Genomic DNA, 26,598 nt, shown 5'->3' with positions numbered 1-26,598 from the left:
TTTAGCGCTCGATTAGGCTAGTTTCTTATACCATAAATTACCTGAAATTCTTGAATTGGCTGCAGAATTCATTTTTATTTATTTATTGTCTTTTGCAGATGTGCTCCAAGATTATCAGAATGGAGGGACGTCATAAAAGAAGCCGCTATTAAAGACTCAGCTCATTGTCTGCTTAATAGCTGAAAAAGTTGTTAATTTATTGATTTCAAATAAGATAGAACTTCCATCACTAATTGCTTCCTATAAACAGCTTTTTATTTAAAAAAATTAATTGATAACGCAGTACATATTTAGTAATCTTTATTTAAAAAAAAAAGCTTGTTTAAACTTACGATTAAAAGAAAAATAAGATAATAATATGATCCTGTTTTATTGGAAGAGAAAGAAATTACTGTAGACTGTGCAATTTACCGTTATATATAATATATATATATTCCAATGTGAATTATATATAAAAAGTTACTTCATCGAATGTATATTATGTAAATATTGTAATATAAAAGTGCAATAGTCCCCCAGAATCAAATTATGTAAATAAATATATTTTTATTTTGTTTTTGTTACAAATAGTGAGAGGTTGGTTATTATTTGTCATCCATTTCTGTTAGATTCTTATTAAATGATAATAGTTTTTGTCGTAAAAGCAGAATTTGTACAAACATAATTATAACCACATATACATTTAGAAAGATACACTTTTTTTGTATTGTATACTCACCAAAATTAATAAATCATTAATTACAAAACTAACTAAGAATTAGGCTCCTCATTTGTTTTATTTTTAATTCTGTTTTATAACTCTAATGTGTTTTACATTACATTCTTTATTAACATTCGGTATTCATTTAAAAAAATAATAACATTCAATAAAATTATTTGTGAATTTCAGTTTATAAATTAGCCTACATAAATACTACTTCCTTAGGTTTTGTTAAATTATCAACTACTAAAGTAAAGCAGAAGGTTAAATTAAATATTAACTGAGCCGAAGAATACCGATTATTGCCGACTACATTCGGTAGATCTAGTTGAAACAGATTGTGGAAGGTAACAGGCGGCTAAGGCACCATGGGTTCTGACCCATGTAAAATCTTTGTGTTAGTGACCAATTTTCTTGGAATTACCTCACTCACACAAAGATTTTACATGGGTTAGAACCCATGGTGCCTTAGCCGCCTGTTACCTTCCACAATCTGTTTCAACTAGATCTACCGAATGTAGTCGGCAATTATCGGTATTCTTCGTATCAGTTGATTTTATTTAATTTAACCTTCCGTATCAGCTTACAAGTTTAATGTGATGAGTCTGTATTAAATTCAATGATTATTAAAAAATTTGTGAATTCCTGTGCCAAATTATGTTCTTTTGTTTCAAATGTGATCAGTGATCCAATTATTTAGTTTTGTTTCTACCAAAAAGAATGATAAAACAAAGAAAAAATAATAAGAGATATATATGTAATTTACAGTAAGTAATATTTTCAGTTTGTTATTTATATCATATTACAGCATGAATTTTTAAAATAATATTCAATAGTTTTTTATAATTGACTTAGGCTCAATTTAAGATTTATTTTATAGTTTTCCTTCTCTTCGTTTAATTTCTTTTTTTTCTGTGTTGTTATCTGCCCCTTTTTTCTATTACACAGCATTTGGCAATTTGTTTTGCAAACTGTTTCAATTTCGTTATAGTAAAATTACTTATTCCCAAATTCACCGTAAATAGATGTACTTGTAAATTATGGTAAATGAAAACTTGAATATTAGCTAATTACCGACACGCTGAATATTGAATATCACATCGTAAATAGCTCTAAAAGAATTGCTGAACGTTTCAGATTAACAACCAGCATTTATTTTGTGAAATGAAAATCTTCATCTGTAAATCATAATTTTCAGCTTTATATCTTTTTTATTTTTTTTGGCTAGCCCAAAAAAGATTCGATGGTTGTTGGTTCAACTAAAGTCCAACAAGTCAAGTTTTTCGAAATTATTGAGCTAATATAGCAGACAGATGTTAGAGTTAATCACACTTATTAAAGAGCTGGAAAATCAATTTTGAAATTCATTTTGCGTGAAATAAATTTTAAAAAACAAAACTTGCTAAAATTGTATCTGCACAAAGGAAAATAATAGTAGTAGTAGAGAAACGGTAGAATCCAAAATTGTAAATAAAATTATGTACATAGTAAAAGAAAGAATATTAAATATATACCATTTTCGTTTATTTCTTTTTGTTGTTGATCTCATTGATATATATATATATATAATATAAATGAAATTGAATTGAGAAAATTTATTGTAAATACGAAGAAAAATTAATTACTTTCTCTTACTCCTTTGGTAAGGAGGAAAGTGGAAATAAGAAACATTTTGGGAAATTATTCACAGGATATATCCGTTTTTAGTTTAAAAAAAAATAATGGTTTTTAGAAAATATCTCAAAGCGAAAAATCACAGGAGGGTAAAACTGCAAGGGATCTGACTAGAACATAGCTAACTTAGAAGTACTATTTTCTGAGTGGATTTTTTTTTATATTTTTTTTTTTGGCGCATCAACAGCTGAGGTTATTAGCGCTCGGAGCTTTTTTCAGTGCACTGCCGGCCTCCGGACAGTGTTCTCCTGTTACAGACAACACTGTCCATCACCGGACAGTGAGCTGTAAGAAGCTCCTAGGAAGAGAAAATCTAAGGGTCAGCAGCTGGATTCGAACCCGGGACCTCCGCTTGGGAATCGAGTACGCTAACCACATAGCTAATCCCTCCCCTTGGATTTTTTTATTATTATTATTGTTATTATCTTGAAAATGGCCCCAAAAAAATTGTCCATAAACTTTGTATAAACACTATATACTTGTAATAGATCAAAAACTTTTATTTGAATACTTTTATTAGTTGAAATTCTTTAGGATCTTTTAAGGGAGTGGTTAAAAGTGTAAATTCAGTGGGCGTAAGAATGTATTTTTAAGTAAAATCCGGGAAAAATATATGTCACAACTTTGGGAATCGTAGTAAGAGAAAGTCATTGAGTGTTTACGCCAGATTTGAGTTTTATTTGGAAGATTGTACAAATAAGTGTTTTTCTTTATTTGCTATTAAGGCATCTAAGTAAATATATGTTGTTGCTTTTTTTTTTTTTTTTTTTAAAAACCTGGAAAATGGAGTTTATTTTTAATTTTTTTTGTAAATTAAATAGTATTTAATTTTAATATATATTAACCAGAAAGTAAAAATAGAAATAATAATCATCAAAGGTTAAACGGTGTTTTTCCTTCAATAAAATAAATGGCCATACTTAGCTTTTAGTTTTTTGTGAATTTAAAAAATAAAAAAAACAAAACATAAATTGTGATATGTATATTTTTTGATTGATAATGTGTTAAAAAAGTAAATGAAATTAAATAAAATATATTAAAAATTGATATGGATTTATAATTTTATTTATAAGAAATTATTGGTCTATTAATTTTGAAAATAAAATTATTTTAATCTTTTTTTTTAAACAATTGTTATTTTAATATATTACCTTACTTGCATATTGCGCTCAACATTTTTTATATCCTCTTTTTGTCTGGATTAAAAAAAAGTTAATCTATAGGTCTTCAAGCATTGCTTATAACGAAGAGAAAAGTGATTACCATTGGTGGAGGTAGTTTCTGTGGCGTTAGATCAATTATGTGAGAATTATTTATAAAAAAATATACGACAGAAAGTTAAATGCACAGTATGTTGGTAATATTATGTTGAAAAAAACAGCTCGAGGTGCTAAATCTTTAAAGCAAATGCAAATATAACTTCTTCTTTTTTTCAGAAAACATGAAAGATGCACATATTAGGTAATCGCTGATCCTTATCCGATGTAGCATACATGTTTTTGTATCTCTACAAACATTTCGGAAGTTGATTAATCATTTGGTGAAAATTTCACTACAACCATGATTCCGTCTCGCACAACATTTGCTGTCCCAGTTTTTATCTGGCGAAATGTAATGTACTATTAGGTATCTTAGAGCTTGAAGCTACAGGTCCTTTTATTTTAGTAATAAAATCCTGCTTGTTAGTTCTCACACAAATAATTTGCCCCAGTATATTTGTTTGCTCTGTTCCTAGATAAACATTTACAAACAAATCGTTTTACTTTACATTTATAACAATCACCGAGATAATTAATTAAATATTGAGCCCTACCCAATTAAATTTTTGTGTAAATATTCGTCAGAAGCGTGGTTAATTAGGTTTTAGGCAAATGATTAATCTAGTTTTATTGCAAGAAATAAGTGGTAAATGTTATGTAATTGACTTTCATTGTTAGGTTCAAAGTTCTTTGTCTCTAAAATTAGAATTTACACTCTTTCATTAATTGGAATAGCTGATATTTAGATGATACAAAAGACAGCTGGATAATCATCATTTTTAATCAGCTGGTAAGTTAATTATAATGATGTCATTGTTATTTATGGCTCCAACGTTCTGAATTAGCCGTTTGTAACACTCATCTACTTAGGAAAACCAAAATAGAGCCGCTTTGCTGTCGAGAGTTGCTAATGTTCTTTTCGTAAGTATACTTTAAATAATAATAGTTACATTATCACAAATCTATTTTGAAAATCTCCGCATATGACCAATTTTACCAAATGTGTCTTTAATCTAATTAAAAACATAAAAGCAAGTTTTGGAGAAAGTGTAAACTACAATATTTCAATCATAAAGGAAGAGGAGAGATTAACTCAATGTGTTAACGCAGGAAGCGAAGCCACGGATTTAAGTCAGCTTACTGCTCTAAATTTTCTTCTATAATCTTTTCTACCCCTTCACTAACTATTGTAGTTATATAAAGGAATGCCCGTATTTAGTGAATACTTCACGAAAGACGCAGTGCGCTGAGAAGACTCCGGGTCAATAGAGCATTTGTAGTCGGCCGATTTCCTTCAAATTTGGTATTCAACTTACATTTTTAGAACACAATAGAATAGCTTCATTGGGCAAAAATATATATACAATTTTATATTAAATAAAAGGTTACAGAAAACAAAAAGCATTTTCGGCTTGGTAAATTAACGTCAGCCTATATTTATAGCTAGTATATTTACATAACTGAAAAGATAATAATAGGCATAATTCAAATAAAAATCATATCTCTCCTAATTTACAATAAATGTTTATTTAGCTGTTATATTCAGCTATGAGAAAGGCCCGATACTTTTAAGCGGTAGTGTGGTAATAGAATAACCGCTTCCATCATCCACCATTTAAGAGGAATATAACTTGGGAAAGAGTCAAATACTTTTTCTCTAGCCACTTAACTCTATATTCCGTCTGGACTGGATAGACACCTACAAGGTGATATAAATCCTACTGTTCTTCTCTATTACTAAGGGCACATGATCTGTTGCTCAGATCTAATTACATTGTTGTTAAGTAAGAGAGTTAAGAGCGCACGTAATTTAAAAGATCACTCATGAAGAAATGAATTGAAGCGGAGAAGAGAGAGAGAATTAAGCTAAAAAGAGATTTGTGTGTAAAATAGAAACGATTGTGTTGGACATGGTGTGTCAGTTTTTATCTCCTTGCATTGTAAAGAGTATGAAAAGAGATAGAAGTGTGCTGGAGAGCCAGTAAAAGAACAAGATGGTTAGGAAACTGGCCAAGGGATCTTCTTTTCTAAAGTAGAACAAAAGCCGCAAACTCTTCCTAGTTGAGTTACTTCTGTATCTTTTGTATTATACTTTCATTTCCTTTTCGGTTAACTCTTCTTCTTTCTCTCCATTTTATGTGTTCACCGCCTTCTTTTTCTGCCATTGGGGAACTCACTTCGTCCCGCAATTTTCTCTATTAACTTTATCTCTGGTTTTAATTTTAATTTTGGCTACACACTTTTTCTTATTATCTCTTTGTAATGTAAACTTTTTGAAAGAGAATTTTTGGGATAAAAAAAAGAACTTCCGAAAAGAAATGTAACTTAAGACGCAAAATTAAAAAAGTAATGCTGATGGATTCTTCTTCTAATGGGGCAGGCTTTCCTTTCAGGTGCCATTGCTGCAATATAACGTCCAATTATACAAATTTAACGAGGATAAAATAAGTTTCCTAAATTTAGAATTTAAGAAAATGGTGGCCGGTAAGGGTAAATTTCATAAATATATATATATATTTTATTTTTCTTCGGTTTTTGACTGTATAGGGTACTGTATAGTGAAAAAAGAAAAGATTTCTGCTAAAATAAGCAAACCTTCTATAAAAGAGTTTTTACACGATTTATTCATCTGTGATGAAATTATTACGACCCTGTGATTTTTGCGCTTATCGCTTTTTAGCAGTGGAGAAAAGTTATCTTTCATATTCTCAGGTTTTTTTTAATACCAAATAATTAATGTTGAAGTTTTAATAGAGCGATTGAAATACATAGTAAAACATACATTTATAGAATAGTTTTTCTATTGAATTGCTTCAATTTTGAAGAGCTTATCCAGCAGTTTTCTGAATATTTATTGGAACGATCTCTTCTGTTACTGCTTCTAAACACTTAGTAAATGTGTTGTTCATTCTTTTTGGTGACTGATTCATAGTTTCAATAGGATGAAAAAATAAATGCCATTTCAGTCGAGTAAAATTTATTTTGCCGAGCTTTCGACCTAGGGACTAGGTCATCTTCAGGGCTAGTTTAGAAAGTAATATTTTTACATTTCAGGGTTGGTGTGTCTTCTGTCTTGTCTGTTCATGGACCTAATCTCACAAAATTATCACAATCAGCAGGAAAAATATCGAGAAATGAATTTTCATAACCTGTCAGTACTTCCTAATGTCATATGATGTCGTTACTTCCAAATTATTTACATTGTCATCTGCAGTATTTGTATTTACAGTACACCAGTACAGTCTTCGTCCGTATCTGTCGAGGTTGGTTCATAATTTTTATCAAAAACAAAATCGTCACTAGAAAAATTTTCTATATCACTTTCATTTTCGCCAACAATTCTATTGACGGTATTTCCATTTAAATCAGTTTGTTCCTCTTCATTAATTTCATTTACATCCAAAGCTATCTGCACTGATATCCTTACCACGACTAGACATATTTTAAGTTTACTAGGTAAACACAGGGTTAAAACTAGTAATAATTACTAATAATAATAAAAAAATACCCTGCCCAAGATCTCTAAACATCATGCAGGACTAATACGTAGGGAATAAAAAGAAATATTCATGTTGAACAGGAAAGTGCAAAATTTAACATCTCAGGAAATGATATTAATGCAAAGGTCACCGGAGACCTGAAGCCAAGAAAACTATTAATGAAAGGATATTTTATTGATTTTCTAAAGCAACTTATTTCTCAATTTTATTTGGATGCATTATTGAGATATGACTTCCGCAAGATTAGAAAATAATCATCACTCTTCAATTTACTGACATGCATCGGTCGCCGGGGACCGATACAGCAGTCAACGTGTTTTAAACGTTTAGATAAAATATATTTATTGTAGGCGTCTGTCAAATATTTCTTTCAAGTTGATTAATTGAAAATGGAAATGTATATCTTGTTACAGAAACTGTTTCTTGCAAACAATTGATAATAAATACTATCCCTGCTCTAAATAACTTTAATTTCAAAGTGTCAGGCAATCAGAAAGTTGTGGATGCTATCTTAAAAGAGATATTCTTCTTAATTTTCTCTAACCGTGGCTCTTAAAATTAACAATTTTTTACTTCTTATTATAGCTTATAATTGGAATGTGTTGAAGCCTCATTAGTATATGTAGAAAAAGGCTTTGCGCACGTGTATAATGTGTCTTTGAAAAACGAATATTTGACATCCTGTTTGTTTATTTTACCAATCCGTAACTGTCACTAAGATATGATTTAAATACTTACAGGTAACACGCTTCAGATTTAGCGGAGGCTTCAACGCTGTTGATTCCGACATTAAGATTAAAAAAAGAGAAGCAGCCTGGATTAAAAGCGAATCCCAGTTATAAATGTATGAAGTTAATACATGCATTCGACTTGAAATGGGAAGAAGACGATGGTAAGAAAACCAAGAGGAACAAATTTATTTATTTTCTTATATTACTGTGATTCAATTCTTTAAATTGTTTTGTATTGTTTTATTTGTAATATCCAGGCCCTGAAGAAGGCAATATATTTGTCGAAACGTTGGCAAAAAGACGAGTTGATGTTTTTATTTGGACCGATTCCTCGCTAATTTGAATCCTAAATATAATATTTTTACGTTCACTAAAAGCTAATACAAATTCATGTTTTAAAATTAAATTGTGAATCGGGATTGTGATTGTGAATTTGATTGTTGACCTTCAATCATACGCACTCAATTCCCTTGAATTTTCCGCATCACGTTATGCTTACTTTCTTTTCATCGATTATTTATATTTGATTTATACAAAATATTAGCAAACTTTCTTTCTTTACTGCAAAAATTTGTTTTCAAGTCTTAATCGTTCTATATCAATTTTTCATTACCTTTAAAATTTTTGTAAATATCTCGATGGTAGATAATCTGATGACTTGATGAGACAACTTTGATTCTATCAATTTTTACACGAACTAAGGTTTTAATACTAATTTTAAGGACTCATTCATTATATTGTAAAAATGTAATGTTTAAAAAAAGAGATAATTAAACATGGTAATAGAATATTGTAAATCGTTAATTAATTCAAAAACAAGACAAAAATACTGCTAATTATTTTTGTATTCCAAGAGTCTTGGTCATCTTCAGGGCTTATTCTATAGACAATTACAATACTTTTTACGTTCTTATATTCTGCCTTTTGTCTGTCTGCTTATGAACTGAAGTAAATTGATAAAATAAATTTTTGTTGTATTAGAGATTGAATGCGATCTCAACCATTTTAGTCTCAAAACTGGGTACGTAGTTATGGTCCGCGTCACTATCGAACAGAAAATTTACGACCTGCGAATACTTGTATTCTGGCCAAAGGAATGAGCTAAGCAGTAGATGAGTTAGGAACATGAGTCACGGATTATGAGTGTGAACCTTGTGGAGACTTAAAGTTCTAACTTGTAGCACAGAATTTCCAGGAAGTCCTTAGTCTATCTTGTCGCATTATACCTATCTAATAAATCAATTTTTTTGTTTTTTGAGGCTCTAAGACATTTAGCACCCCTTATTTGGTCTATTCGGCATTTTAAGGTATTACCAACTGCTAATTAGTGAGAATATATTTATTTGAAGTTTTTGTAAAGCGGGCTGCCAAATTAATGGATTCCAACTATTAGCAATTGGGAATATTTATAGATTAATAATGACTTTAAGTGAAATATTGATGAAATATTTAAAGTTTATAACATTTAAATCGAGGGTTTTCAATCATTACAAGTCTGAAGAACAACTAATGCAAATGAAATGTTTCCTACTACATCAAAGTTTACTTCCCTTACTGTTAGCAGTTTTTGATTGTCTCTCAAATAAATTTATTAAGTGAGCAGTCGCAAAACAAAAGTAAACCGTTCTACTAAATAAATAAGTGCAAAAATTAAAATGATAAGCTGAATGTAACATTAAAAATCAACATATATTAAGCAATTGTCTTAACAAACTAAATAAATAAATTTAAAGACAGCAGATAAAGCGGAAAGTGTAACAGGAAAGTTCGTTGAAAATTCTGACTGCTTATTAGTTATCAATGAGCCAGGCCGTATAAATGGTACAATGTTGAATAGTTGATACAAAAGTAGTATCTGTGACAGTATTGTTATAATGTTTTAGTGAAATTTCATGGGATATGCAAACTTGATTATTTAGTCATTTGGACGCAAGGGACCAAGGTAGTTACTGTGCGGCTTATTTTTATATTGGCTAACACCAAAATATTATTTATCAAACAGTTTTATTTAAATTTAAGAACACTTTTTGTGACTTAGGGAAAAGTCTCCGAAATGGATTTGGTGACTTTATTGGCAGTTTTGGCTGCCATGCTGGCACTTTATTGGCCGGAAGAATTGGATCCCTCGCTAAAACCCAAAGATTCTTCAGAATTATTATTGCAAGGCAACCAACTTCATTTTGATTTCATTATAGTGGGTGCTGGATCTGCAGGTAACTAAATTTGGTTCTAACTTTACAATGTTCCTACATGAGTGGAATTCGCCAAATTGGTTAACATGCATGTTAATTGTTGCAGGTTGCGTTTTAGCAAACAGACTTTCAGAAAATCCGGATTGGAAGGTGCTCTTGATAGAAGTAGGAGGACCCGAAAATTACTACACTGATGTACCTGCTTTAATAGAAACGCTTAATAATACGAAATATAATTGGAATTATAGTACGACCAAACAACATTATTGCTGTTTAAGTAAGTTCGGAAAATTTTCACAGACATCGTCCCCAATTTTCAGATTCTAAGAGTAAGTGCACTATTGACCTACAGTTAATTAACTTATTGAATTCTAATTCTAGATACCGACGGATATTGTAATTTCCCAAGAGGACGGGGTATGGGCGGTAGCAGCACTATAAACGGTATGATGTATGTCAGAGGGAACCCGCGAGATTTCGATGAATGGGAAGAAATGGGTAATCCTGGATGGAATTATAACAGTGTATTGCCATATTTCCTCAGATCTGAAAACACAACAATTAAGGATTTAATTGATTCACCTTATCACTCTACAACAGGACCTCTCAGTGTAAGTTATTGTAATTACAGATTTCCTATTAATGAAGATTTTATTCAAGCCGGCAGAGAATACGGCTTGGATGTCATAGATTATAATGGAAAAACGCAATATGGAATAGGCTACACGCAATTCACAATCCGAGATGGAGCGGCGAGATGCAGTTCCTCCAAAGCTTATCTAGATCCAATAAGAGACAGAGCAAATTTATTCATATTTATGAACAGTTTAGTTACTAAAGTTCTGTTCAGTGCGAGTCCAACAAGACGTGCTATTGGTGTCTACTTTATATCTGGTGGAGTACAATACGACGTTAGAGCAACCAAGGAAGTTATATTGTCGGCTGGAACTATTGAGACCCCTAAACTGCTAATGCTTTCTGGAATCGGTCCTAAGGATCATTTGCAACAATTGAATATTCCGATAGTTATTGACTTACCCGTAGGGAAACATTTAGTAGATCATGCTGCAGTGTTAGTGGATTATAAAATAAATACAAGCGTCATTAATTGTTGCCGTGAGTTCACAAACAAAACTATAGAAGAATATGCACGAGATAAGGATGGAGAGTTGACTTCATTTAGATGGCAAGTTCTAGCTTTCATACAAAGAAAAATGATGCCTTTCAATGCTTGGTTTTCGATGTCTATTGGCATTAATGGTTTCAACTATTCGTTACATCAAGGACCAAAAGCTCAAATTTTTATTATGTTATTGGATCCAAAATCGGTGGGAGAGATACGACTAAAAAGTAATTGTTACAAGGATGGTCCACTTATAGATCCAAAATATTATTCCATCAGATCGGATATGGTTGGACTAATGTGGGCATTAAGAGAACTGGCGAAGTACATGTCAGCTGCTGCCTTGGCTAAATATTCGCCTGTCTGGGATGTGCCCGACGTATCAGAATGTCTAAATTACTTTAGTGAACCTGTTACCGATCAATTTCTTGAATGTTATTTAAAATATCAAGGTAATACGGTCTCTTATCATCCGGTAGGAACAGCGAGAATGGGTAGAGACCTTTACAGTTCTGTGGTTGATTCTCAGCTAAGAGTGCACGGTATTCCAAATCTCAGAGTTGTGGATGCGTCCGTAATGCCTAAAATTCCCAGAGGCAACACTAACGCTCCAACAATAATGATTGGAGAAAAAGGGGCTGATCATATCATCAGCACTCACTCTTTAAAAAACAGGAAATGATGAAATAGTCAAGTACTAAAATTATTTGTTAATTAGTTGATTGTTAATTTTAATAAACTCATATTTTACCTAACTTTTCTAACCCAACCTCCCGTTCATTTCTGTCTATTCCATCTCTTTTAACAAGCTATTCCAAAATAAAGAAACAAATAAGAGATTTGGCCGTCACTTAGCTCAAACGATCGTTCACTTATTCATAAAGCTTTAATGGAATAATCTTATTGATGCACAAGGGGGATTGGTTGGATCGTCAGTACTCTGACACGAAATGCTAAAGGAAAAGGCAGAAGTGATTCGGAAAATATTATCTCCTCCCTAGAAAAAAGTTAAAAGCGCAAATCTGTGTACATATTTTGTAGATTTTAGTATAGTCCTCAAAATCTTATTAGCAGGCTAGTGACGTGAAAGAATCGAGTATGGAAAAATGCACAATAGGATTTTGGGTGGATGATTTCCAGGAAGGGGAATCTATAATAAGATAATTCATCACAAAAACATATATTAAGCAATTATCTTAAAAAACTAAATAAATAAATTTAATGACAGCAGATAAAACGGAAAGTGTAACAGGAAAGTTCGTTGAAAATTCTGTCTGCTTATTAGTTATCAATGAGCCAGGCCGTATAAATGGTACAATGTTGAATAGTTGATACAAAAGTAGTATCTGTGACAGTATTGTTATAATTTTTTAGTGAAATTTCATGGTAAACGCAAACTTGATTATTTATTCATTTGGACGCAAGGGACCAAGGTAGTTACTGTGCGGCTTATTTTTATATTGGCTAACACCAAAATATTATTTATCAAACAGTTTTATTTAAATTTAAGAACACTTTTTGTGACTTAGGGAAAATCTCCGAAATGGATTTGGTGACTTTATTGGCAGTTTTGGCTGCAATGCTGGCACTTTATTGGCCGGAAGAATTAGATCCCTCGCTAAAACCCAAAGATTCTTCAGAATTATTATTGCAAGGCAAACAACTTCATTTTGACTTCATTATAGTGGGTGCTGGATCTGCAGGTTACTAAATTTGGTTATAACTTTACAATGTTCCTACGGTAGTGGAAATCGCTAAATTGGTTAAGATGCATGTTAATTGTTGCAGGATGCGTTTTAGCCAACAGACTTTCAGAAAATCCGGATTGGAAGGTGCTCTTGATAGAAGTCGGAGGACCAGAAAATTACTACACTGATGTACCTGCTTTAATAGAAACGCTTACTGAAACCAAATATGATTGGAATTATAGTACGACCAAACAACATTATTGCTGTTTAAGTATGTTCGGAAAATTTTCTTAGACATCGTCCCCAATTTTCAGATTTTAAGAGTAAGTACACTATTGAGCTACAGTTAATTAACTTATTGAATTCTAATTCTAGATACCGACGGATATTGTAATTTCCGAAGAGGGCGGGTCATGGGTGGTTGCAGCACTACAAACGGTATGTTGTATGTCAGAGGGAACCCGCGAGATTTCGATGAATGGGAAGAAATGGGTAATACTGGATGGAATTATAACAGTGTATTGCCATATTTCCTCAGATCTGAAAACACGACAATTAAGGAATTAATTGATTCACCTTATCACTCTACAACAGGACCTCTCAGTGTAAGTTATTGTAATTACAGATTTCCTATTAATGAAGATTTTATTCAAGCCGGCAGAGAATACGGCTTGGATGTCATAGATTATAATGGAAAAACGCAAAATGGAATAGGCTATACGCAATTCACAATCCGAGATGGAGTGACGAGATGCAGTTCCTCCAAAGCTTATCTAGATCCAATAAGAGACAGAGAAAATTTATTCATATTTATGAACAGTTTAGTTACTAAAGTTCTGTTCAGTGCGAGTCCAACAAGACGTGCTATTGGTGTCTACTTTATATCTGGTGGAGTACAATACGACGTTAGAGCAACCAAGGAAGTTATATTGTCGGCTGGAACTATTGAGACCCCTAAACTGCTAATGCTTTCTGGAATCGGTCCTAAGGATCATTTGCAACAATTGAATATTCCGGTAGTTGTTGACTTACCTGTAGGAAAACATTTAGTAGATCATCCTGGAGTGTTCGCGGCTTATAAAATAAATACAAGCGTCATTAATTGTTGCCGTGAGTTCACAAACAAAACTATAGAAGAATATGCACGAGATAAGGATGGAGAGTTGGCTTCATTTAGATGGCAAGTTCTAGCTTTCATACAAAGAAAAATAATGTCTTTCAATGCTTCGTTTTCGATGTCTATTGGCGTTAATGGTTTCAACTATTCGTTACACCAAGGACCAAAAGCTCAAATTTTAATTATGTTATTGGATCCAAAATCGGTGGGAGAGATACGACTAAAAAGTAAGTGTTATAAGGATGATCCACTTATAGATCCAAAATATTATTCCATCAGATCGGATATGGTTGGACTAATGTGGGCATTAAGAGAACTGGCGAAGTACATGTCAGCTGCTGCCTTGGCTAAATATTCGCCTGTCTGGGATGTGTCCGACGTATCAGAATGTCTAAATTACTTTAGTGAACCTGTTACCGATAAATTTCTTGAATGTTATTTAAAACATCAAGGTAATGAAGTCTCTTATCATCCGGTAGGAACAGCGAGAATGGGTAGAGACATTTACAGTTCTGTGGTTGATTCTCAGCTAAGAGTACACGGTATTCCAAATCTCAGAGTTGTGGATGCGTCCATAATGCCTAAAATAACCAGAGGCAACACTAACGCTCCAACAATAATGATTGGAGAAAAAGGGGCTGATCATATCATCAGCACTCACTGTTTAAAAAAAAGAAAATGATGAAATAGTCAAGTACAAGAATTATTTGTTAATTAGTTGATTGTTAATTTTAATAAACTCATATTTTACCTAACTTTTCTAACCCAACCTCCCGTTCATTGCTGCCTATTTCATCTTTTTTAACAAGCTATTCCAAAATAAAGAAACAAATAAGAGATTTGGCCGTCACTTAGCTCAACCGATCGATCACTTACTTATAAAGCTTTAATGGAATAATCTTGTTGATGAGCAGAGGGGATTGGTTGGAACGTCAGTATTCAGACGCGAAAATCTAAAGGAAAAGGCAGAAGTGGTTCGGAAAATATTATCTCCCCCCTAGAAATAAGTTAAAAGCACAATTCCCTATATATATTTTGTAGATTTTAGCATAGATTTCATCCCATTGTAATTGCTACCTAAGGGACGATTAGGAGACAACCTTGGATAGACTGCTGAACTTATCTTAGCAAGTTAATTACGGTATAATTTTTAAAAATGAAGAAAATACTGCAACTAAAGCCATGAATTGTATCCACTTTTAATTTGCAAGGATTTATTTGATAGAAGTATTGCCTAAGCAGGCTTCAGAACCATTAGAAAAATTCCTCATTCATGCAAATAGACTGCAGAACTGCATTGTAGGAAACATTTTTTGCCAACAAATGACAATTAAACAACGCTAAAGTTTTATTATTAAATAACATTATTTTCTTCTATTTATGAAGTTCAAGTTATTCACATCACTTATGTAGCGCGTACCTGCTGGGCTAGTATTAGATCTTCATATAAACAATGGAATCTGAATCATTTGCCCTTTCAACCATTGCACACCTAAATTCTGTTTTGAGATTAGAGAGATTTCTGCAGCAGATGTACAGACATTTTATAATTAAAAATGAAATTCCTATTTAAAAAAATTTAGATGTATTATTTAATGCATTAAATGTACATGTATTAAATGATGTATTAAACAGGTTAGGTTTTTTTTTTTTTTATATAAATCTTTAATAAATTAGAATTGACGTACTATTTATATTGACATTAATTTCTGCTTCCTATTTAACACTTTTACACTTTTGTATATCAAACGCGTGTTCTTGTATCAATTTCTGATTTATTGTTTGGAATAATAAATATGAATTTAGAAGATGTTTTGAATCATTAACTTGAGTACATAAATTCCAATGTTTGAAGAGATAAGAAAAGCAGAAATTTTCTTAGAGAGAAATAATTTTATATTTCATGTTGGTTGAAACAAATGTTCCACAAAATGATTGATTAATTGATTAAAAAAAAAGAAAAGAATAATGCTTCATTGAGGAGCTTCTCAGTTTGAAGACCAATTTTGAAATAGTTTCGTTGCGGAAACCTTAAGAAGGGTAAAGGGTTAAAAATATTAATTGATAATTAATCATAAAAAATATGGATAAAAACAATGGGCCATTTTTTTATCTCTAAAATAAATCAAATGATTAAGAAAACGCAATTATTAATCTCTTAATCAAAACGCTTAACTAAATACTTTCTGTAACTAAATGAATAAATCATTGATAGAGGACAAATTCATTTACTGCATAAAAAATGTAACTATAAAAATATAAATAAACTGTAGTTATTGAACAATACTTTTTTTTAAATAATAACTTGCATAGGTCAGTTTATTTCTCACATCGTTTGACCACAGTTAAGCAATATACTAAATTTGTATGCACATTTAGAAAGCATTCGTCTTTTTTAAATGTATTTTTATTTAATTTTTTACTACGGCAAACTAAATAAGTTTGATTATCTATTTATTTAATAACAAAATTATTTTAAACTATTTATGTAGAGAATATGGTTACAAAGTCATATCTATTATCTACTCGTCATTTGAAAAATAGAGTATGAGTCATTGTGTGTGCGTGAATGAGCGCGCCAATATTTGTCTCTTAAATAACACACTCAACAATCTCTGCAGATTCTTTATCTTTGTTTGAACACTAGGGGCTAATAGTGAGTGTTAAGTCATTTGTAGGGTCAGCAGGTTCGCTAAGTGGTTAACTACACTAGTGCAAATGTTTTTACATAAAAAAGTGTATTTTTTTTTTAAATATTTTACAACAGGGATTGAAAAGAATCTTGAGTTCGAATTGTACAAATGGCAAATGCCTTCCCTTAGATTTTCTTACTTCTTCTTTTTTCCATTCTTACTACTCCTTATTGATGGACACAGTTGTCTGTAATGAGAGACCACTATCATCAGGCAAGCGTGCTTGGGCAAATTACTTCAAATTTTCTTAAATAAAAAAATAAAACTAGCAACTTTATGATTGTAGTAAGACAGAATATTGACATTCCTGCTCCCATTGTTTAGAATTAATATTTTATTTTTAAATGATTTAAGATGTGTCAACATGTGAGGTTATTGAGTATTTTTTAGTGTACTGCCGGCCTCCGGACAGTGTTCTCTCGTTACATACAATGTGTAATGGACTGTGGTCCATTACAGGACAGTGAGCTGTAAGAAGCTCCTAGGAAGAGAAAATCTAAGGGCCATCACAGCTGGATTCGGACCCTGGATCTCCGTGTGGGAATCCAATATGCTAACCGCATGGCTAATTCCTTCCTTTTTTGAAGTAATATTATATGTATGTGTATCTCCCGTTGGAGCGGGTCGAGAATAACTGATATTTTTTAATAAATAAATAAAAGAAGAGCAGTACCTTCTGGCTCTAGGGGGCAGTGCCCCAACTGTCCTTGTTCAGTGCTTTGGAGTTCAGTGCTTCCAAATATTAACTTTTTTTAAATTATGAAATTAAATTTCATAATACCAAAATTTCATGAAAAGGAATCATTAAAAAATTATCCTTATATAGTTCTTCAAGCACATTGTTAAACCTTTTTCTAAAAACCAGCATAATTATGTGTTATATTCCCTTTAAAGTCACTTCAGCAAGGTTTTCATATAAAGCTAGTAAGATGTCTGAATCTTTAATATTATTTATGGGTTTATATTTTTTCTTTGCACAAAAGGAAATTTTAATCTCTGTAATGAAAAGTACCTTTTAATATTATCAATAATTCATTTAACTTCTTTATTTCTTTTTTACTTTCTGATAAAAATAGCTCTTCGTTTTTAACGAAATGTATTTATGGTCAGTTTTATGTCGTAACGGGTGCAGTAAACAGCTTTTTACTACCTTGTTATAGTTATGATAAAAATTATGAGAATATTACTGCTCTCGTAAACCAAAGTGAAAGGAAAGCTAGCCCAGTTTAATAGCATTTTGTTCTCTCCTAATAATTATTTTCCCTGCCAGTTTTATTATCACCTTAAGAAATGTTTGTAATATAAGTTACCTACATTAAATATTGCAGACAGTAAGACTAGTTATTTCTCTCGGTTCACAAAGAAAGATATTTGAGGATTTTGATTTAATATTGTTCATCATTAAAAATTACTTTTATAGCTATTCATTTATTTTAGGTCTCTCCCAACCTGTGTCTTTATTTTATAAAGTAATTAAAATATTAGTCGATTGTGTTAAAGTTATTTTTTAAGCACGGCTTTCTATATAAGTGTATGATAATTAAATTTTTTTTGTAAAAGTAGAAGAAAAATTGAGGATAACGAAAATTTGATTTCAATTCTATTATTCCTTAATATTAATAGGTTTGCCTCTAGAATTGGGACATCGACATCAATTTTTGTTTCCAAAACGAATATTCTGGAGCCCAGTCAAATATACCTTTGTAGCTCAAACATAGTGTTCTGTATACTCTGACCTAATGTCCTGCAAAACATGGTACATGTAAGGTGGGTACGAACATATTAGTCTGCTTGATGCAGAAGATAAGCAAAGGACATCGCTACACCGATCCAGTGCAGATGTATTGGATCAGTTGGCCTCCTATTAGAATCCTAAAGACATCAACCAATTGCTCTCAGGGATTTCGCCTTTTGGGTTTTACAGTGCTTCCCACTCTTTCCTTCGGAAGTTGTTGTGGCTTCCAAAAACCAAGAGCGAAGAGTAATCCACTACCTAGTCCATCGAAGGAGGACAGTTTTTAAGGGTAAAATTTTGCATTGAACATACCTTTACTTCATAATATGTAAGTAAGGCACAACCTTTTTGATTCCCATCGTTGACACAATTTTCACGATCTACATCCATCATCGATGTTTACAAATTTCATTGCATCATTACTGTAGCATGCCCGAAACCCAATTACAGCAGCTCGTTGTGAATCTAAGAAGGATCTGTAAACGTCAGCTGATCGGCAAAGGTGGTTCAGGAAACGTTAAGACAGCACGACCATCAACGCTTTCGACTTTGGCATAAAACAGCTCTTCACATACAGGGTGGAACCGGATAAGTGACGAAAATTTTTTTCTGTTAAACTACATTCAAAATGTAGTAGAACGCCGCCTGAAAGAGTGTCCTATCTCTATCTGTTAGAAAGTTATGATTTTTTCAGGTTTTTTTCAAAAAGGGAACAATGCGAAAACGCGCTCGGTTATGCGTCAGGAATCGAGGTCGGCATTTTGAGAACATGATACATCAATAATTACTAAGTAATTATGTATTTTACATGCTTAAAGAAATGATTTTGTTAATAAATAATAATTTTGATATGCGAGTACGCTTCATCCCAGTCCCCTTTGCTTCCTTCGCTAACACCGTGTTTTTCAGCACTTACTCAGTAATAGACCAAAGAAAACAGCTATTATTGAAACTGATTATTATACCATTGGAAAGAGTATTAAAAGGAGCAGTTTTTGTGAAATTTGACAGCCTCTAAAACCAATTTTGTCGAAGAGGCTAATTTTTGAAAATTCATGAAAATTCTAGATTCCTAAAAAAATTAACGTTCTTATTGTAATAAATGAATCTGATTAAAGTTAAATAACTACGAAATTGATCTATTATTACAGGAAATTTAATTCTGAATCCGAAAATGAGGTGAAAAATGTAAATAAGTGAGGCACAAGTTGAGAAATAGTGTTTTTATGACGTAAGGTCGGGTTTAGTTGAAAAAAACCTGAAAAAATCATAACTTTCTAACAGATAGAGATAGGACACTCGTTCAGGCGGCGTTGTACTACATTTTGAATGCAGTTTAACAGAAACAAATCGTCACTTATCCGGTTCCACCCTGTATAGATTTTAAACAAAATGAACTTTTATTGTTGAGTGCTTAAAGATCAAGTTGTAAAACACTGTTTTCAATGCAAGGGGTACTTAGCAACATTGCCCCTACATCATTATTTTTAAAGATAATTAAAATTTTAATGATGGCTTAGATCATTTTACTGGTGTGCACTTTATTTACAAAATAATCTTTTAATCTCGCTCATTGTATTGATGCATACATACAAAAAGGCGATGGGTCTGATGCGCCCTATTTACTTTAGGTACATTTTTTTGTTTGTATTTTGTGAGAAAAAAAAATCCTGAGTAACGCACAAAAAAACTCACAGAAACTAATTTGTATTGTAAATAGCACGTGACTGTAGACATAAAGCTGTAATATCAGGAGAACTATGTTATGGTGGCTTCCAGATTTGGTTCCTATTACATTAGTCAAACTTTTTTTTTATTTACAGTGGATACGGACTATAAGTTAACTTTAAGTATTTTCCTTAATTTATATGTACGCTTTAGACTATTCTATTTCTTTCATGTTTTTTACATCATGTTTTCTGTTGATTGTCTGAAAAGTGAGGAGTGTGGTCTACTGCTGGAGACACGTGTAGAGGAAGCCATTCTTCACCAGACCATTCATTAGTCTAAGAATGTTCACTCAAACATATGGGAAAACTGACCTGCTAATCTGGACGTAACTGGACACTCCTTTAAACTCAAAACCAGATGGTCATTTGTAAGTAAAAATATAAATAATCACTTTCTTTTGAGTTATAAAGAAATCTTTCAGTTCAGCTATTGTTGAAACCTTTCGCTCAATTGTAATTCCTTTTTCTTAAAGAAAATTTCTTAAATAAAAATGTAATTGTGATACAAAAAACTTAACTTTTTTAGGGAATTCCCCTGTGAAGTTGTGTGCAGATTTTTGATATACTGCAAGAGTTTTGATATGAAACTTATCAATCTGATGAAATGACCAGATAACTCGTCCGCAAAATTAAAAGAACAAAGTGGCTGCACAAACTACTTAACATTAATAGTGGCATGTGACAAGGAATTTTTGTTATAATTTGGTTTAATCCTAATTTACAAAAAATGATCAAGGTATTTTGAAGAGAATTCTGTAGTTTTAATAACGATTTTTTCTACGTAAATTGTGGTAAGAGAAAATCACGTAAGTGTTTCACACCAATCATCTAATTTTTTTATTTTAACCTTTAGCACTGTCACTGCAAAATTTTGGTTACCTGACCAGAGGCTGATCGCTTGACAAGGGACCTATTAACTAGAATCTACTACAGTAAGTACATATGTTACTTCATTGTACTACTATGCAATTTGACCGCTATACTTGAGTGCCTATTTGTACCCTTATTACTTTTAAAAGACTAATTTTTAACTTTAAAAGTACACCGCCCAAGTACAGAATGAAGGACAAAAAAAAAATCAAAGAAATTCTGGCGCCACATAAACTACCCTCATTATGGCCACCCCGGAAGTGGGCCCTGCTCTCTGTGTGGGGTTGCACTTTTCCATTAGCACCATATGAAAGAATTCTACATAAAATTTAGAAAATAATGGTTCGTAACTTTATAGAAGGTAATTAGATAAATAACTATAATTCTGTTTTGTAGCTAGATACCAGATGCTTATAATTCTAATAGGGAGAGTATATCCATTTCATGATTTTTACTTCCTCTCACTAGGTAAAGTAAGTATTGCGATTATGCTAAATATAAAAATATTGAGTATTCACCGGTTATACACCACTGAGGTCTTCTAAGTCTGAACAATAGTTTTTAGAAAATGCTCTGAGTGTGGGTTCGCTTGTTAAAATATCTCAAAACAGAAAAATCGCTATTAGTTGTAACTTTATGTAGCGATTTGGTTTAACGAGGGATCCTGATATGACTTTGAATAACCAATTAAAATCCGTCAGCTGGAAGAACCTTCTTATTTAATGTATTGCTCACCGTTCGTTAAATAGATTCAACTATTTTTTTTTTTTTTTAAACTAATTTCCGCAACTAGCCAGGACAACTTTCTCTAAACTTCGTATCTAGATTACATACTCATTGATAATTTTTCTAATAAAAAACAAAGAGGCAAAAATGATGTTGGCAAAGAATCCAACAGAATATTATGTTATTTAATTACTATAATTTATGAATGTATATAGCATTCATTCCTTAATAATGATGGATGTTGTCCTTACTTACAAATTCAACAATAATAACCAACAACATTATTTATTATTCACCGCTTTATTATTGTGAACATAAATAAATGTAATAAACACAAATAAATAAATTGTATTACGTAAAACACCGTTGGTGGAACAAACCGCATGTAGAGCCTTAGAATGAAGTTAGAAGCTTCTTGTGAGGAGGGATACATTCTGTAGTTCTCTTTGTATAGGCCGTGGGCAAAGGCTGTTCCATTATTCATGAAGCAGCCTATTAGAAAGTTAAAGAAATATAAGGGTTTCATACATCGATACACAGAAAATATTGTACTCGTTTAAACGGTGTACCTTCAGGGCATGCACATTCTTATTAACTACAAATTGTCCTAATTCTTTAGAGTCAGTCTTGGCAAACCCTTAAGGGTTGTCTACTGTGAGAGAGATAGGTAATTTACTTCTTCTTCCTTTTTTTTTGGCCTTGTTGCTCCACTAACTATTTTCATCGAAGGTTAACCATAGCAAGATCCTTTTGGTAACTTACTGGAATATTCACAGATTCAACCCCGTTGGGGCGCATAACTCACTTTCACTGTTTTTCGTCCCACTTAAAAATATATCACACAACAATAGGTTGCAATTTGAAAGTAAAAAAAAATTATACATTGAGAATCTGTTTGTAAATATTTCATGCAATTAAATTCGAGGAAATGCTGTGAAAGATTTGATGAAAACAAAGCTATTTGCTTTGTAAAGTTTATTGCAAGTGGTTCCAAGTTATGCACGTCAAATAATGATGAAAGTATTAATTATTGTCCTAACTAGTGCAGTTTGCTATCGAGTAACCAAGGTAGAACTGAAAATCCGGTCTGAGATATTCTGCTCTTGAATGCTTGTAGACCACGTGTTCAAAAACATTTTTAACAAGATTTTAAAACAAGTATTTCAAGGTGAAAACTTCCGATATGAGTACAATACTTCCCTAGAAGTGAAGAAGGGGTTAAAAAAAACTATTGGAGTACATAAATAACTTAAGTTTTTCTGGTAAAAAACAAAATTGAAAATCTGTGCGCAGATTTAAACTCCCTCTGTTTCTGTTTTCAAAAAAGGGCGGGCGGCTGTTGGTGTGGTGGTTATGAAGCGTGGAATTTTTTAATTGGGAGATCCCCAGTTCGAATCTTGCGTGCAGCTACTTTTTATTTGTTAGAAAAAAATGTTTAATAGGGAATGTGCTTCCCCACTCGTCCAACATGCCTAACTGTTAAACGTTATGCCCGACTGGAAAAAGAGTAATTTAGGATTTTCGAAATAACATTAATTTTTACTTTACTATTAAAACTAAAATTAAAAATTAAGCTGAAATCGTATTTTAAAGAGCAGTCTACCCACCAACCCTAAAGTGTTCCGTAACCTTTTTCCTCACTAAATTTAATATTTAGTATCTGGCACGTCAACAAGTTTCTTATTTATTACAGAATTTGCATTTTTAAAAGTTTAGGTGCTCATTTTTACTCACTAATGCAGTTATTTTCGTTGTGAGGATTCAGTCCCGTTTTACAAAAGCGGAGTGGTTGGTTGCCACTGTACTTGGACATTTTTTCCATAGACGGTTTTTGTTTTGTTGTTTTACTAAACAGGAGTCCTGCACTACTAACTAAGTAGAGCTATTAATCTCATTTGATCACTCATGCTTCATCACCCCAGCCATACAGGTCCTTTCTGGGAATTCTAAAAGAGGACGATCAGCTATCACTACTCGCTATGCCAACCTCTAGTGCCTTTCATGGTTATTATGCAAAAGACTCCTCTCCTAAACTGGACGGATCCTTATTTAAATTTTTTATCCTCTCCAAAAAGCTATTTATCTAGCTACTCAACTCAAAAAATTTGAAAAGAATAAAAGTCATGCCAAAGTACGTACCTTGGTAATTAAAAAAACTGTGATAGATAAAAATCACAGCACACCTTTCACTAAAAAAATGGCATACCTGTTGCTCTGCTTTAGAGGAAAGTCTATTCATTCATCCTCTCCCAGAAATACTCTAATCGAATTTTACTAGGGAGAAAATTTGAAGTCAAAGTTGTAGAGTTCAATTGATATATATTGTTTAAAGAAAATAATAGATGTTATTTTCAAGAAAAACTCCAAAAAAGGTGAAAAAAAAAAATTCAGTAAAGTGTTACTTCAGGACGAGAAATTTTGATTTTAACAATCATACAAATCATTTTCTAAATCAATTTCCCGGATTTAGAGGACCTCAACACGGATATTTGAGATGAAAACCCAATTTCCAAAACTTGAATGATCCTAATACTTTCCTTACCTCGTAAGAGAAAGCAAAATCAGGAAGCAAAACGCTATGACGAATGAAATCAGCCAATTCAGAAATTCCATTCAATCCAATTAGGAAATTGGGCAAAATTGAAATATTCTTCGTTTAGAAACAGATATTTAACCGTTTATACTAAGAGAGAAAAGATAGAATTATTTATAAAAAAAAAATCATGGATGAATTATAGAAACACATATCTAATCAATAAATTTATTCTAAGAGTGTGTTCATTATTGTTATAACAACAATACATCATGAGAGGATGTAAAATTAGTGCGTGCGATTTTAAAGTCCACTTTACACATATAAAGTATTAAATTCATAGTTGAAACCCTAGGTGTACCTATTTTAAATGCAAGGCGAGGCTTGACTTCGGAGACGGAGAGATCATATATACTTTTTATTTGTGACTCTACAACGCTCACAGCGAGTGGCTGGGCTGACTAGTAGCACAAGGAAAGGAAATTATTTATGACGTCCAGTTTGGAGACAAACATAACTAGAGATACTTTACCGACATTACTGACTGCTATAGCCCCTTCAATATTACACAGTAACACACAGTCTGAACCTACTTCAAAACTCAGTCTCAGCACCCTTCATGGGATCCTGAATGTATTACACTAATCCTTATTTTTATTTAATTTACTACATAAAGCTGTCTATTTATTTATGTCCATAAGAATTTATAAGTTTTATTTATTCCTATAAAAAAAATCTTATATTTATAAAAATATATGAGAATTTAAAAATATCCAGCTTTTTTAAAACATTCCTATACAAAAAGATACATAGAGATTTCTTTAATTTTGTGTTTATATAATACTTAATCCGTGGGAGTTAATTTCGTTGATTTGTAATAATTGCGTAATTTAAATTTATATAACAAGGAATAAAATTTCTTAAGATTAATTAATTGAAAAAAGACTGCAAAAAGAAATCTGGTCCTTCAAATTCCTTCCTTATAATACAGATCAGGTAATTAAATACCCTGCACAATACTAGAAGACATTTCTTGAATGCCATGTTAAATTTTTAAGAGCAACTTTAAGAATAGATAGTTGGAATTTTCTGGAAAAGTATTGCATATATTTTCTTCAAGCTTGAAAATTTAATTGCACAATAAACACATACACACATGAAAAGCACTTGCATATCGGAGCTAGAAGTGCTTCTCCAGGTACCAGCAGGGGACCCTAATAGAGGCTAAACTAAAGCAACACCAAACTACGTTATAACTAGAGTAAAGTAGTGGCTTGGATATTATATTCTCAAAGTTTAACGAAAACCATCAGACTTTAAACAAAGTTAAAAAGTGAAAAATACTAATAAATAAATTGGCATTAGCACCTTCTCGTCTACTGATTTTATTCATTTTTAAAACTTTTCTTTCTTATTTTTAATTAATTTTAATATTATTTAGGTGATGCGACTATAAATTACTCTGAAAGGGCGCGTTAAAAGGAAGCGGACCCCAACTTTCCGCTTAATTACTTTTTATAAATTACGCCGTAAAAATGATTCAAATAAAATTTATTTAGCCATATGTTAGATATTAACTTACAAAGTTATAAGAAAATCGTTGGAGCCGATTACGAAAAAGCAAGTTTTCAGATGTTGGAATCTAATTCAAATATTAAATTTGAATGTTTTCGATTTTCCAGTTCGGGAGACAATTTACTTCCAAACAGATAAACAGGCAGTCAGGCAATCAATTTGTAATAAAATATCTTTGCATTCAGGGGTCCTTAAAACAGAATAAGAACATTTGCACGAATTATTTCCTCTTTCGAAGGCAAAAATGGTTAAAAGAAAGTCGTAAGGAATTAGATATCAAACATTTTAATTTAGTTTAAAAATAAATACGGATTAATTAGTTCAGTGGTTAGGATATTAGATTCCTGTTTTCAGATTTTCTCTTCCGAAGAACTTTTCAACAGCTATGTGACAGGATTCTATAACAAGAGGACATTATCAAGAGGCTTCGAGCGCAAATGACCTCAGATTTTATGACAAGAATAAAAACAAAGGAAGAATCTTCTGTCTTTTTTTGAGAAAATGTGAAATATGTTTCACTGTTCGAAACTATGCATCAATCTGCGGCGTAAATTTTAAAACGGATAAACTCACCAACACGCAATACTCAATACCAAGTAAGTATATTGACCTAGCCGCCTGATAACATATTCAAGCCTAAGGCAACTATCGTTTCAAAACTCAGTCTAAATAAATAATTCAAAACTTGCTTTATATATATGTATAACAATCAGTATAAAGCTAACTATGCGATACATTCTAAATACTTTGTC

At 31.9% G+C, this 26,598-nt stretch overlaps 3 protein-coding genes across 4 annotated transcripts in view; all 3 read left to right on the top strand.

The window, feature by feature from the left end:
* Positions 1-3,128, top strand: part of LOC141450440 (meteorin-like protein) — a 55,652-nt gene extending 52,524 nt beyond the window's left edge. The window contains exon 6 of the mRNA XM_074120896.1: positions 99-3,128. Coding sequence (XP_073976997.1) covers positions 99-183 — 85 coding nt within the window. The 3' untranslated portion in view covers positions 184-3,128. The remainder of the gene's footprint in view (positions 1-98) is intronic.
* Positions 3,129-4,176: 1,048 nt separating this feature from the next.
* Positions 4,177-12,664, top strand: LOC141450435 (L-sorbose 1-dehydrogenase-like). Of its 2 annotated transcripts, XM_074120883.1 has the most exons (6): positions 4,177-4,554; positions 6,688-6,896; positions 7,874-8,025; positions 9,903-10,077; positions 10,163-10,333; positions 10,438-12,664. In XM_074120883.1, the coding sequence occupies exons 3-6, from the start codon at positions 8,023-8,025 to the stop codon at positions 11,859-11,861; spliced, it is 1,773 nt and encodes a 590-aa protein (XP_073976984.1). In that variant the 5' UTR covers positions 4,177-4,554; positions 6,688-6,896; positions 7,874-8,022; the 3' UTR covers positions 11,862-12,664. The 2 variants fall into 2 exon arrangements, with proteins under 2 accessions (XP_073976984.1, XP_073976985.1); XM_074120884.1 differs by lacking the exon at positions 6,688-6,896.
* LOC141450436 (L-sorbose 1-dehydrogenase-like) lies at positions 10,531-16,258 on the top strand. The gene is made up of 4 exons (XM_074120885.1): positions 10,531-10,667; positions 12,709-12,882; positions 12,968-13,138; positions 13,243-16,258. Exons 2-4 carry the CDS (start codon positions 12,723-12,725, stop codon positions 14,664-14,666), a joined length of 1,755 nt encoding a protein of 584 aa, XP_073976986.1. The 5' UTR covers positions 10,531-10,667; positions 12,709-12,722; the 3' UTR covers positions 14,667-16,258.
* The last annotated feature ends 10,340 nt before the right edge of the window (positions 16,259-26,598 follow it).

This window comes from Rhodnius prolixus, unplaced genomic scaffold (genome assembly GCF_049639745.1).
Source record: "Rhodnius prolixus isolate KJV_2025 unplaced genomic scaffold, Rpr scaffold_2, whole genome shotgun sequence".
Classification (NCBI taxonomy): domain Eukaryota; kingdom Metazoa; phylum Arthropoda; class Insecta; order Hemiptera; family Reduviidae; genus Rhodnius; species Rhodnius prolixus.
The sequence above is the reverse complement of the archived record's forward strand: the minus strand, read 5'-3'. Positions and strand labels throughout refer to the sequence as shown.